The sequence below is a fragment of the Hippocampus comes genome, unplaced genomic scaffold (assembly GCF_001891065.2).
Source record: "Hippocampus comes isolate QL1 unplaced genomic scaffold, H_comes_QL1_v1.1 scaffold1, whole genome shotgun sequence".
Taxonomy (NCBI): domain Eukaryota; kingdom Metazoa; phylum Chordata; class Actinopteri; order Syngnathiformes; family Syngnathidae; genus Hippocampus; species Hippocampus comes.
Window position 1 is genome coordinate 1,734,449 of NW_017805010.1, and position 13,422 is coordinate 1,747,870.

The 13,422-nt window shown below is 41.3% G+C and overlaps 1 protein-coding gene across 3 annotated transcripts in view; it reads left to right on the forward strand.

Annotated features, from left to right (window-relative positions):
• gnb1a (guanine nucleotide binding protein (G protein), beta polypeptide 1a) overlaps positions 1-13,422 on the forward strand; it is a 30,490-nt gene that overhangs the window by 13,366 nt on the left and 3,702 nt on the right. For 2 of the 3 annotated variants that reach the window (XM_019863010.1, XM_019863011.1), the window contains exons 2-8: positions 4,605-4,711; positions 5,746-5,784; positions 5,967-6,073; positions 9,288-9,351; positions 10,413-10,575; positions 11,272-11,338; positions 11,633-11,834. In XM_019863010.1, the coding sequence (XP_019718569.1) occupies positions 4,655-4,711; positions 5,746-5,784; positions 5,967-6,073; positions 9,288-9,351; positions 10,413-10,575; positions 11,272-11,338; positions 11,633-11,834 (699 nt within the window). In that variant the 5' untranslated portion in view covers positions 4,605-4,654. Of the gene's footprint in view, positions 1-4,140; positions 4,223-4,604; positions 4,712-5,745; positions 5,785-5,966; positions 6,074-9,287; positions 9,352-10,412; positions 10,576-11,271; positions 11,339-11,632; positions 11,835-13,422 lie in introns of those variants that run through there. The other variant, XM_019863012.1, reaches the window with a different exon arrangement.

Here is a 13,422-nt window from a genome sequence, read left to right on the forward strand (position 1 = left end):
AAAAAAAAACCCCCCCCCCCCCCCCCCCGCCAAAAACTGGAATAACTTTAGGTCAGTGTTTTTTCTCCTTGTGACCAAAGGCTTAGGTTGAAGTTCCGACTCTGCTTGTTCCCTTGCATTAATTTAATCTGGCCCTGTCCTTCTTGAGTCTTCTGGCCCGATCCTCTTTTGCATCAGAGCCGGTTATTGCATACGCCTTATGTCATCATTGTTTCGGCTCTGGTGCAACCTCAAATGTATGCCTGTGCACCACCCGTTTGAGCAAATACATCTGGAAAACATTGTCCTTTCCTGTCGTGACTACTGCTTCTGGAGTGTGAGGATTCTGAGCCTTACACCTCAGACACCTTGTTTGCTACTACTACAGGATTTAAAGACATCCGTCGCCCTGACGGGAATTCCATCATTCGGAAACAGGCGCACGCGTTTTGATTGTGAAATCCATTAATTTTTGTCAAATTATCAAAACATTCGCGCAGTTACACACGTTATTGTCGTACTTGGTCAAAATAATCCTGTCCTCGGAGCTGGAATATGTGGAATCTTTTATTTTGTAGGCGCTGTGGGAAGTGTTAAGTGAATCTTCGCGGTGTCTTTCAATTACAATTCACCCGATTGGCAGGCAGAAGCGGACACAAGCTGCAGGTTTGACAATAAAGCACTTCACTTTTTAGCTAACTTGGCTAGAAGCTCAGATGAATTTGACTCTACAATTATGGGAACGTTTTTTGTGGCGAAAGGTGCCGCATTCGGAGACATCGACATTGGGCATGTCTTGAGAAATGTGAGGAAAAAGTGATGAAATCATTAGGCGAATCAGCATGTAGTCTTGCTTCTGCAAATCAGCAGGCAGGATACAGTCAGGTGACTCGGCCAAGGGAAGCACCATTTTTTGTTTCAAATATCCCAATAGATGACTTTCGCCACTCCACAACCAAGACCACCATGATAGCAAAGATGAGCTGAGTAACACTCACGCAAACCTCGCAAAGTTGACAAACACGCAGTGAACGAACTGTCATTCAAAAATACTGTCAATCCATAATTGTTCTGTGAAGCAAGTGCAAATTTACAGTATTTAATTTTTTTGTAGAATATGTTGTGTTTTTTTTTTAAAATATGTTTCGCCCAGATTGCCCACCTCTAGTCATGACGATTCTATATCCAATATAGGCAGCCTGTCTTTGCACCCACAGCATATCTACGAACTACAAAGCTGAACTTGCCTTCAAACTGCAGGGTTTACATTTATCCCTAATCATAATGATATGTACATGGTGTGTTTTGTTGTAATGAGAAATACCAACATGCGCCTGTGTTCCTGGCACGTACTCCCGGTTCGTTACTACGCAGTGCACGAGATGTCGTTACTGATAGGAGTGGCTGGAAAATGTGAAGTCTGCTTCCCTCCCTCCCCTCTCTCTGCCCCACCCTCCCCCTCTACCTCTAAAAATAGCCGGCAGAGAGAGAAGGCACTGAAGTCAATGCTCTTTCTATTGGGCTGCTACAGTACTGTATTGGCCTCAACACCACACGTCCTCCCTCAGTCATGCTGTGATGCTGATATTAATCATTTCACAATGAACCATTTCATCATTTTGAGACTTGAGAATTATACACATTAGACTTCACACCAATGTGATTGCCTGAATTGCATCTGCAGATAGTCTTTTGCATTTTATGCAAAATTGGTGATGGGTCATAATTTGCCAGTCCATCAATGATGTCATTGATCGGCTCCGCAAAATAAGACATTACAGCCAGCACAATCTTGTTCACTCCACGGATGTTTTTGTGCTGCCATCGCTAATAATCCGTCTCCCAGCATACAGAGTAGAATTTTTAATGTCACTTTTTCCATTCACTATTTATATTTATTTATTTGGGGGGAGGGTTAAAGGAGTGGGTTTGTTTGTGAAAATTGTGGCTATTCCTTTGCCAGGCCGTTCCCAGTCCCCTGCAAATCTCAGGGGGGTTGACGGTACAGTAAATTAACAAATTTTTTTAGGTTTGATAGATCCATCTTCTGATGGTCCATCTTCCGATCGGATTGTTTATCATTTTCTTAAAGCGTTGAGTCAGCTCCAAAATCATGATCGTGTAAAGCTGAGTACAAGTTCGTTAAAGAATGATAGTTTGCCCAAATAAAGTGCATAACTGACTGAAAACATGTACAACATATAAACACATTTAAATAAATAGGACTCTATTGAGACATATGTCTGTGTGACAACTGCCACCACACTCCCCAACCCTTTCTTGGCTGTATTAAATTTGTGTTAACTGTTAAAATTCAACTAATTAGGATCTAGGGCAGGGGTGGCAAACATACGGCCCGCGGGCCGGGTCCGGCCCGCAAAGGAGTTTAATCCGGCCCGCGAGATGATTATGTAAAGCAGGGGTGTCAAACATACGGCCCGCGGGCCGGAACCGGCCCGCAAGGAGGTTCAATCAGGCCTGCAGGATAATTTAAAAGTGAAAAAAAATGCATTAAAGACGCAGAATTAATATTTTTAATAAGGTGGAATTCATTGAGTATCCGCAAGGGGACACTGTTTTGATCAGAGAAGAAGACAACAGCAGCCTCAGTCCGTCACTGAGACAGACCCATGACAGCAGACGCTATCAATAGCACTCTCGCATTTACACATTTAATAGCACTCTCCTTAGTTTGTAAGGTGTAGGCAGGGATTACATTTAGATTTTATATGCACGTGTAAATGCTTTAAAACTTCCTTTCTTTATAAATCTCATTTAATCCTAAAGTGCATGACTATATTTTTCAATACCAATTACTTGTTAAAGTTTGTACAATCAGTGGGATCAGTTGCAATGCATATATGTGAATGATAAAAGTAAATTGCACATTTGTCGAAGGAAATGTAAGGTGCTTCATGAAATGTTTTGTAAAAGATATGTTCATTAAATTTCAACATTTTCCTAATTGTTCTTGTGCTTCTTTATACCAAAACAAAGGAAAGACATATTGTTTTGGTTATTTATAGCAAAGTATGGTATCATTTTAATGGTCCGGCCCACTTGACATCTACCGAGGCCGTATGTGGCCCACCATGTGAAATGAGTTTGACACCCCTGATCTAGGGTGTTCCCCATCCGTTGCCTCTTTCAAGAAGGCTTCAATTCCTGCTACATACAGTAGGTGGTGTAAAATAAACAGAGAATAAATGTCAAATGTCAAAATAACTTTTTGAGGAGCATTTTTGCTAAACAGTGACTTAATTTTAGCAGCAGCTTTGTAAATTTGGGCAACTTTTTTTTTTTTTTTAAAGTTGTGGCTTATTGTGTGGCAGGGACCCGAACCAAATGTTTTATTTGACAATTATAATTTGACAGTATGACAGGGAAAGCTGTAGGATTGCAGCTTTTGAATATTTTATGATTCAAGTCTCCGCCTGTGACGTTATCATGAGATATTTCAGCGGGAAGATTACTGTAGGTAGTTAAGGCGCCTTGCCTAGATGTGGACACATTTATCAACACTGACCAATCAAGTGACTGGTAGCTACCGGGTTGTTCCCTCCATGATACAGTGTTCCTTTAGAATGCGTCAACGCTACCCTGGAAAACAGTACAGAGAAAAATAGAGGTAAGATAAGATACTTTTTTTTTTTTTTTTTTGGAAGGGTGGGCGGGGTGTTCTCCAAAGAGCTTCGTTTTTGTGAGTGTCTTGAGTGGACTAGGCTGCTTAAAAATGTACTTTTTTATCATGTTTTAGCTTATCCCAGAGAGCTAATTGCCAACCTGGTCCAACTTCAATGAGCAAAGTGAATTAACAGTTTGTTCTGCACCAGTTGCCCTTGCCACAACTGAAAACCATAGTTTTATCGGAGTTGCCACTGAGTTTGTATTGTACTTTTTAATATGACTTGTATGTATGGAAAGGGAAAGTATCGATGCTAAGAGCTTCAACCCGAGGATTGGGGTCAGCTGGATAGCCAATGATTTTCAGATCATCAGCAGGTTTTATCTTAAACGGATTTGGCTCGAGGAGCTGAATCAACTGTGTCCCAGGATTACAGGAATGACATTGGAGGAGAGTTGAGAGTCTCGAGGCCAGAGCGGCAACATTTTCATCAGCCGCCTCTCATCCATCGGGCACCTGTGTTTTACCTGTAGTGCTGCCAAAGCCCAAGTGTTGTGGTCTAGCCGTCTGCTTTCTGAATAGCTGGAACCTACTCTGGTTTTGGTGACTTTGGCTTGGGTAAAGTTTTGTCCCGTTTTTTTGTTGTTGTTTTTTTAATTACTTTTGATCGTCTTAGTATGAATGGTTCTCAACTGTTTTGTGTTTTGCTGTTATGAGGACAAACGCATTCAATGTAATTGTCAAAATTGTTAAGCTGGGAGTGTCTGCCAACTGCTTGTTGCTAGGTAACAGATTCAAGATGGAAAGAGAAATGTTGAGCCGTCTTGAAGTTGTTTGCTTCTTGAGAGTCTCTGCAACTTTGGACCCTTTCATCCTCCCATGAAATTGCAGGACGTTTTTATTTATTATTCCAGCAGTGTTACTCTACATCCATGCTGCAACTTACTTCAAGAAGTTCCTAACTTTCCGATAACAACAAATGCAATTTTGTCACCCTCAGATCAGAAAGAGTCGAGGCGGCGGAGCGAAGCTCACTATTAGCAGAGAAAAATGAGTGAACTGGATCAGCTACGCCAGGAGGCTGAGCAGCTCAAGAACCAGATACGAGTAAGTCAGCTTCTGCCCTCAAGTTTTTGTTTTCAGTTTATTTTTCAAAAGCTTTTGCCTTTTTGATGTTTTTCACTCTTGAAAGTAGAATTAAAAACTGTTGAATTTACTTTGCCGTAATTTCCAGTCTGACACCTTTTTCACGCGCTTGGAACGCTACGTCTTAAACAATCCCCAAGCCCTTGGTCGTGCGCGTTCACAAGACCAAAGGTGTCCCAATCCTCAGAAGGCTTGGTCTCACATCCGGAAGTGTCGACAGCTCCGAGATATAGCCCGAGAGTGAGCAAGGTGCCGCCTGATGTGAGCCCAAGCCCTCCATGTCACGTCACAAAAGCGAAAAGAAAAAGTCCCAGATATGAGTTGACCATATCCAACGTTTACTGACGGTGCCCGAGGCAAAACAATTGGGAAATAGCGCTGTTACGGAAAGACCTGCTTTGGAAAATATTTCTTGCCGTCTTGGAAATCCACTTTTATATATGTCATGACATTGGGTTTTATTTAGGGTCATTTCCTTGTTCTTTGCCCTGATCCACTGGGACGTTCCGATTTTGATGAGCAGTGAAAATTATGACAGCTGAAACTGTTGCCCAAGTGAGGATACCTGTCTTTACACACCCCAAAAAAATCAATTTAAGAACACGTCAAGTCTCCATCTATCTACTATGTGAATAATTCTTCATTTTTTTAAGCACTGGACAACCAGCAAATCTGTGGCGTGCATAACACATGAATACGGCGCTTTTGAATGGTGATTTTGAGAGGAGTGTAACATACACGATGCATGTTTGTTAAAAGGGGAAAAAAAACTTTTTTTTTATTTTATTCGTGTGTAACAAGGACACCCTGGGTTTTTTGCAAGGTACGGCCTGAACACTGTATGTAAACCCCCCCCCCATTCATTGGGTGCATCTTATATTCAGGTGCGCTCAATAGTTCGGAAATTACAGTATACAAAAACTTGTAGCATGGGTTACAATTATAGAAACAACTGTCCTACTTAATTCAAATCTAATCGGACTGTTATGTTTCAGGATGCCAGGAAAGCCTGTGCTGATGCCACCCTGTCCCAGGTAATTAAATGTCTTTCTCAAATCGCTGTGTACAACTGGAGTCAAGATTCCCATATTTATTTGTTGTACTAAATTCCATTTACATGCTTTTACCACTGAAACAGATTTTTTTTGTTTTTGTTTTTTGTGTTTATGGTCATATGTTGCCTCTTATTGCATTTTGTCCTCTTAATCCCGTTTAGATTACAGCTAACATTGACCCCGTTGGCCGAATTCAGATGCGCACTCGCCGGACACTGAGGGGGCATCTGGCTAAAATCTATGCCATGCACTGGGGCACTGATTCAAGGTACTCCATTCAGCGGCAGTCAGTCCATTAACTAAATATTTTATGCCATCGACCCACCCCCTTTAGTAAATGCAGGAAATGGATATAAAAGCTTGCTCGAGTGTCTTTGTGCTGGGTGTTTCCCCGCAGGGCCCTTGTCGAGTCCTGGAATTACACAATAGCTCTATCTTGCAAGCAGAAGCTCCTCTATTTTTAACATCTGCCTAAAGCCATTGTCGATTAGATTAACATAAACCTAGTGTTCTAATACGTCAACTGTAGTGTATTTCGACAGTAGAATCAATGGTGTTTTTGTTGAACATTTATTGGCCATCCATAAATCACGCCCTTCTATAAAGTGTGTCTTCTGTTGTTGAGCCATGTGGCTTGGGAAAATATTCAATATGGCGGCGAGGTGGTTGAGCAGTATTTCTTACTTAAAAAAAAAAAAACCTTGCACGGTTGTTTCACGTCCCCAATTCAGCAAATGAACTCAATACTCAATGTTGCCCCACCACTGCAGCAGTCAAAATCCCATAAAAAGTGTGCAACTTCCTACCAGCTGTCAGCTTTCTTATTTAACCTTCTGTTTGATTTGCCATTGGGCTCTGGTATTTATTTAGACAACCAGCTGAGATTTAGCCTCCCAGAAAAAGGGGTCACATGTTTTGACCCAGCATCTCGGCTGTGTCTCCTCCTTTTAAGTCCCATTGACAGAAGATGATGAACTCAGTTGTCCGCTAATGTTAATCCAAAAACGTCAAACAAAATTGGCATAAAATTGTTGTTCATCATTAAAGCACAGTTGCAGTACAATGTGGATGGTTGGCAAATGCTGTGACACTGCAGTATACTACTGTACTTGTTGGAATACATTTTGCCACGGCTTGTTGAAGTGCAGCTATGGTGAGTCATATTTTTAAATATTTTGCTCTCAGTATTTCAACTTATCGTCAATTAGAAAAAGTCGATGCGATTTATTTAGTTATTTATTTTTGTGGCACGAAATAACTTAATTTGCGTGCGTGTTTGTTTACATACATCAATATTAACTGGCGATGCTTCCCCACTCCGTCTGTTAACTAATTTGTTCGCGGGAGTTGGCAGTCATAAGCGCGCACGCACGCATGTCTGCGATGCTCCTTTTGTACTATTTCAATGCTGTTGTTTTTACATACACAATATACTGTATATGTAAAACACGAGTGGGGGTGATAAAATGCCACCAACTTTATTAATAGGTACTATACGCATAAGAGCTTTTGAGATTGCTCATTGCCTCACCGTCTGAAGTGACAAGAGTTCAGAAAGTAGCAAAACATGCAAGTGTACATTGACCACTTTTTTATGTCATCCTCCGACTCCACGACATTAAAGAGGCGGGATTGAAATGTTTTATCCTTTCAATCTGCAACAACGGATATATTTCCAGTATACAAACAACGCAGGAAATTATCGGTTGAAATTTCTCAAATCATGCACCACTAAACTGAACCTTCAGCTACTGGGCAACCTGCTATCTGAACTGAGCCACAGCCGCCCAGCAGGACCAGTATGTTGCTGAAGCTCAGCCAGGAGCTGGTGACAGCTGATGACCTGCTGTTGTCACCAGCTACCAGGCAACAACAATGCTGGGTGGATTTGGTGGATTTGACTCAGTTGGTAGGGTGGGTTGACATGTGACCGAAGGTTCGACTGCTTGAATGTTGGCTGCTTTTGCTGCTGCTGTGGTTTTGCTTCTGCTGCTGACACCAGCAAGGAAGCACAATGAAGCCATGTTGGTTTTCTTCTTAGCAGAGCCGTTTTTTCCAAGACTGACACTCTTTTTATGGGTTAATAAAAGCGGATTAATAAAAGTGATAGAGCGCAAAATCTTGTATGGGGCACCACACAACGTGATACAACCTAACACATTTCACATCGCAAGTCCATTCATTAAGGTCGCCCAATGTGCGGGAATGATTGGTCGGTATTGTCCATGTCAAATTCGATTGTGTGGGGTGGCCCAAATTTTTTGCGAAATAAATATTTTTACCCACTCAAGTTACTGCAGTCATCCATATTGCATAAAAATCTAAACCGTTGCATTCAAATCAACATCTTGGTTGAATTTATTTCTTTTAAAAATGCTAAACACACACACACACACACACACACACAAAAAAAAAAATATATTTTTTTTTTTTTTTTAATTCTGCAGTTCTTCCCCAATTGGCCTTTGAAGCAACATGTCTCTTCGTTGACTGCCACCATCTTTTTCTGTATTAATAAAAAGTCATACAATGTATGGGGAGCCACAAAACTTGACCCTGGCTGCTTAGTAGTTAATATTGGTGGTAGTCTACAAATCACATCGCCTTGTAATGCATCACTCGCTACACAACCATTGTCATGGTTGAGTGGTTAACTTTTTTTCATGTAAACCGTTCAATCGGAATGGCCAGGCTGCATCCGGTCTGTGCAAGCTCTGTCTTGACGTAAACACGAAGTGATATCATTGTGTCAGGCTGCGCCCAGTCTGTGTAAGCGCTGTCTTGACATAAATGCGTCGTGATGCCGTCGTTTATGCGCTTGAAGAATGGCAGCATCCTACCAGAGCTTTTCTGGGACAGGAGAACTTGTTTTAAACTACTTGTAACTTTTTTTTTTCATCAATTGGCTGCATTTGTAACAGTGTTCAAATAATCTCAACTATTGTGCTAAATGGCCGAACAAAATCCATTGTGATGTTTACATCGATTTGTGTGTCACACATCTATAAAACTGCTGTTTTGATTAATATTGTGACGTATGCAAATGGCAGATTGGAAAAGATCACGTCAGATATAATCAATTGACCAAAGCTCTTCAATTGGAATGATTTCAACCGGAATGTCAAAAATGTAAACCCGCCTATTGTTGAGCATGTTCCTGTTTGAGTGTGCTGCTCTGTGTGTGTCATAGTAGTTAAGATTAGCAGGCTCCCAGTGGGCCTCACTGTGCTTTGCTCACTGCTCTCCCTGCTCCTTTGTGTGATGGAGCTGTCACTGTAGTTACTTGTTGGATTCACCTGCATAGCATGCATAGCCAAGCTCAGCTCCAGTCACCATGAGCTTTTTATTTTTGTTGAAAAAAAAATTTAATTAATAAAATCTGTTTTGTCATCGCCTATTATAAAGAATTCAGGTTTATAGTATATTTTTTCTTCATGAAAAAATCATTTAAACTCTTGATTTTCTTTTTTTTACATCATTAGGCTTTTGGTCAGCGCCTCCCAGGATGGAAAACTTATTATTTGGGACAGCTACACCACGAACAAGGTAATTACATGAACAGTATGTTCATGACCATGTTCTGTCGGAATCAAATAGCCATAAGGGGGTTCACACGGCACACATTTGCATCGGTGCTGCACCGATGTATTTTGTTGTGATATACCTTACACCAGTGTAAATTTTGTGGAGCGTTCACACGTATAATGCTGCTTACTAAAGAGAAGCGTGTTAACCCCAGTGCAGCCCCACTTGGGTTCACACGGCAGTTTCTGCGGCCATGCAATACGATAAATTAAATTAAATAAAGCACGCGTAAAGTGTACTTCCTTTTCCCCGCCTTGTTTGTGACATATCGAAAAACCATGGTTTATACTTCTCCAGACAAATCAACGTTGTGGTCTATCAGACACCGTAAAAGGATGAGAGAGAGAAAGGAAAGATACCCAGGATGCAAGTTATGCAATACCCGTATGTAATCAACTCTTCTCACGCGTAGCGAGTCTACCTCTGTAGCGTTCACACGTCCCATTTTATATCGGTGCTGCCCTGCAAACTAGCATTTACTCCAGAGTAAATTTTTAAACCACCTCCTGAGCAGGGTTAAATTTGCTCCGGTTTAAGCTGTTTTCAGGGGCGACACCAGTATAACTTTGTACGTGTGAACGCTCTAGGGGGGGTAGCCCGGTGCTACACCGGAGTAAAAGTTGCCGTGTGAACACCCCTATAGAGAAGAGGTCTTTTTCCATAACAAATTTTGAAAAGTCGTGTTTGTCACATTTTTAACATAAATTTACCTGTGTAAAAGGCGTTACAAAGGGTATTCAAATTTTAAGGGAATACGCATCTCTGTGTGAAGCGCAAACTGATGGGGAATATTACAGCGACCGTCATTGGTAAGATATTGGATGCCCATTAAACATTTGGGACTCATATCTACCAGTAAGCCACCAATTTAGAATGACTGTACTGTAAGGCATACGCCCAAGTTATGGTTGTCTGCATTTATTCTTTGTCCATGAGAAAACATTTTTTTGTATTGTCCCCTCAAAGCTATAAAAATGTCACTGTATGCTGTTTATTATATTCAATATTTTCCTCCTCTTCAGGTCCATGCCATCCCGCTGCGCTCCTCTTGGGTGATGACGTGCGCTTATGCCCCTTCCGGTAACTATGTCGCATGTGGCGGCTTGGACAACATCTGCTCCATCTACAATCTGAAGACCCGTGAGGGAAATGTGCGTGTTAGCCGTGAGCTGGCTGGACACACAGGTAGGCTGGACACCACATTCATTTGCTTAATCTCCACTCCCCACAACCTTGAAAAACGGGAAAAGACTTACTGTTATTTACATAGTCAGAATTCCTCTTAAATACTTTTGAGGGATCCGTAGACCCACTTAATTAAAAGAAGTCGAGGGAAGAGAGGAAAGAAGTACTATGCCTGACACATCCTGTGCACCTTTCGTCTTTATTTGCATTTTGACCAAGCTTTCAGTTGTAATTAAGCCCAGTTGGGTGATTTTCATGTCAGATATTCCTGTCACAAGGTCTGTGAGCGTGTTTTCCAAAAGTATAACATATTGTCGTTATATAGCCTTTCTTTTAACGAATGAAAGTTTTGTTCTTGAAGGCAAGTATTCATCTGATCTGTGTCACATGGCACAGGAAGTGTGTCAGCATTTAAGTTCTTGTTCCTTCACCATAGGGAGGGGCGCACACCATTGACTAACTTGAGACGAATAAAGAATCCAAGTAATAAAGTGAACATTTTGTTGTTGAATCATTATGAATATTATGACATTTGTCAGATTAATTCCGCATCTTTTATGGGGTTTTGATTTTGATGATAATGCCATCTTCCTGGTGTGGTGATGTCACGGAACTGTATTAATTAATTTTTTTCATGGAAAAATTTCAAGAGACTTTATCAGAAATAAATATTTGATATTGATGTGTTGCGAACAGGCTACCTGTCCTGCTGTCGCTTCCTGGATGACAACCAGATTGTCACCAGCTCTGGAGACACCACCTGGTGAGTTGTTGCACTGCACCCAATGCAGTTCACCTTAGTATCTTCTGCCTCAAATATGGTATGACATGTGTTGACTCACTGTCTTGGCTAATTTCAGAATATATTTTTTCTATAAACCAACATTATTGTCAAGGCATAAAGATCTAAATGTGTAGGCTAATGTTGCACTCAGAATATACATTCCTAAACCTTATTAGCAGGCTTTCTTTTGCCTTTTTGCAGCCGATGGGATGGACTCGCTCGTTTTCCTCTATATCGCTTTATTTGAATTTTGTCCCACTCGCTTCATTTCAGTGCTCTGTGGGACATTGAGACTGGGCAGCAGACAACTACGTTTGCTGGCCACACTGGTGATGTCATGAGTCTCTCTCTGGCACCTGACACGAGGCTGTTTGTGTCTGGGGCCTGTGATGCCTCAGCCAAACTCTGGGACATCAGAGAAGGAATGTGCCGGCAGACTTTCACCGGCCATGAGTCGGACATCAATGCCATTTGCGTAAGGCTTCTGACACTCGTATATAAGTCAAATACTAAAGATTGCCATGTTAAGTTGGTTTTGCCTTTTGTGAAATGTATTTGAATTGCGTTATGCGTAGTTGTTGAGTCATTTGCAACTTTGCAGCAACCAGCAAAGGATGTAGATAAGTTAATTATTTGCTACCCCAGAAATGTTAACATGATGAGAGGTTAATTTTGGTTTCAACTGCTATTTTAACGATTAAAAACAAACTAGTTACTAGTTGATATTGTTATAATACAAGGGCCGCTGCACACAGAGCAATACAGCAGAACTCCACTGAACACCCGCGCAGTCTTGGCCAATCGCTTTGCGATGAGTCAATATTTGAATCGCAGTTGCGCATTGTGACAACATTGCAAATTATAAATACATCAATCGCAAAAAAAAAAAAAAAAACCACCAGCCCCACCTTTCACTATGTCTCCATTTTTTTGTATTTGTGACCCAGACCCTCTTCCTGTAGCAAACTCCCTGCTGAAAAAAAACACAGCATAGGCCAGCAGAGGTTTTTTTGTTTTTGTTTTTTTCTTCTTGTGTCACCAGCAAGAGCAAAACGGCAGCAGCAGATAATAACAGCCGAACTTAGGATGCACCATATTTATCAGACTGATAATTGGAAAAAATTCTGTCAATTATCAGTCCAGTACTGCAAAATTAGGCTGATATTGAAAGCCACATTAAAATACACGAACATAAAACCAGCCAAAGTCTCCGTAACTCTAAAATCAGTATTTATAATAAATATTGAAACTTGGGGTAAACAATTTCATGTTCTGTCCCATTCACTTGAATGAGCTCTGCAGCCGAGGCTTCCTGTGGTGTAACCTGGCCCAACAGCCGGCGCCCTGCCCTCTTTCGGCAGCCATCGGAGAGTGATGACGACCGATCAGTGCCTTTTCCTTTTTAGCATTCCTTTTACCTTTTGTTTCTGGATACTGTAATCATGTGACATTTGCTGACGGAACAAATTGATGAGTTCCAGCAACGACTCGCTGCACTTTCAACATTGCGGACCAGATATCGGCCGAACAGCAGGACCTCTGGATAGTTCTCAAGTTTGGCAGGCGTAGTAGTCAGCGGAGGCAACGTAAACAAAAGCGGCCCAGCTGGCCCGAGCTATATTCCTCAGCTAAATACCAATAGCGACAATATGCATTTCCGAAGATGGATGGATGAAACCATGCTGGTCTCTGCTGTTTTTTTTTTTTTTTTTTTTTTTAGCAGGGCCGTGATTTCCTAGACTGACACGCTTATCTTTTTCTGGATTAATAAAAGTGATAGAATACAACATACTGCATGAGGCGCTTCGCACATTTCACATCGCAGTCCATTCATTAACATGGCCCAATGTGCAGGAATGATCGGTCGGTCGGGTCAGAGTCGAATTCCGTAGTGTGCGGCGGCCCTAATTTGTTGTTAGAAATCAAAATTTTTTGCCGACTGAATCATCATTCACCTTAGTTACTCCAGTCATCCATATTGCATAGAAATCAACACCTTTGTATACTAATTATCTTGGCTGAAAATGTATTGTACTACTTTTAAAAATACTAAATATAATAAT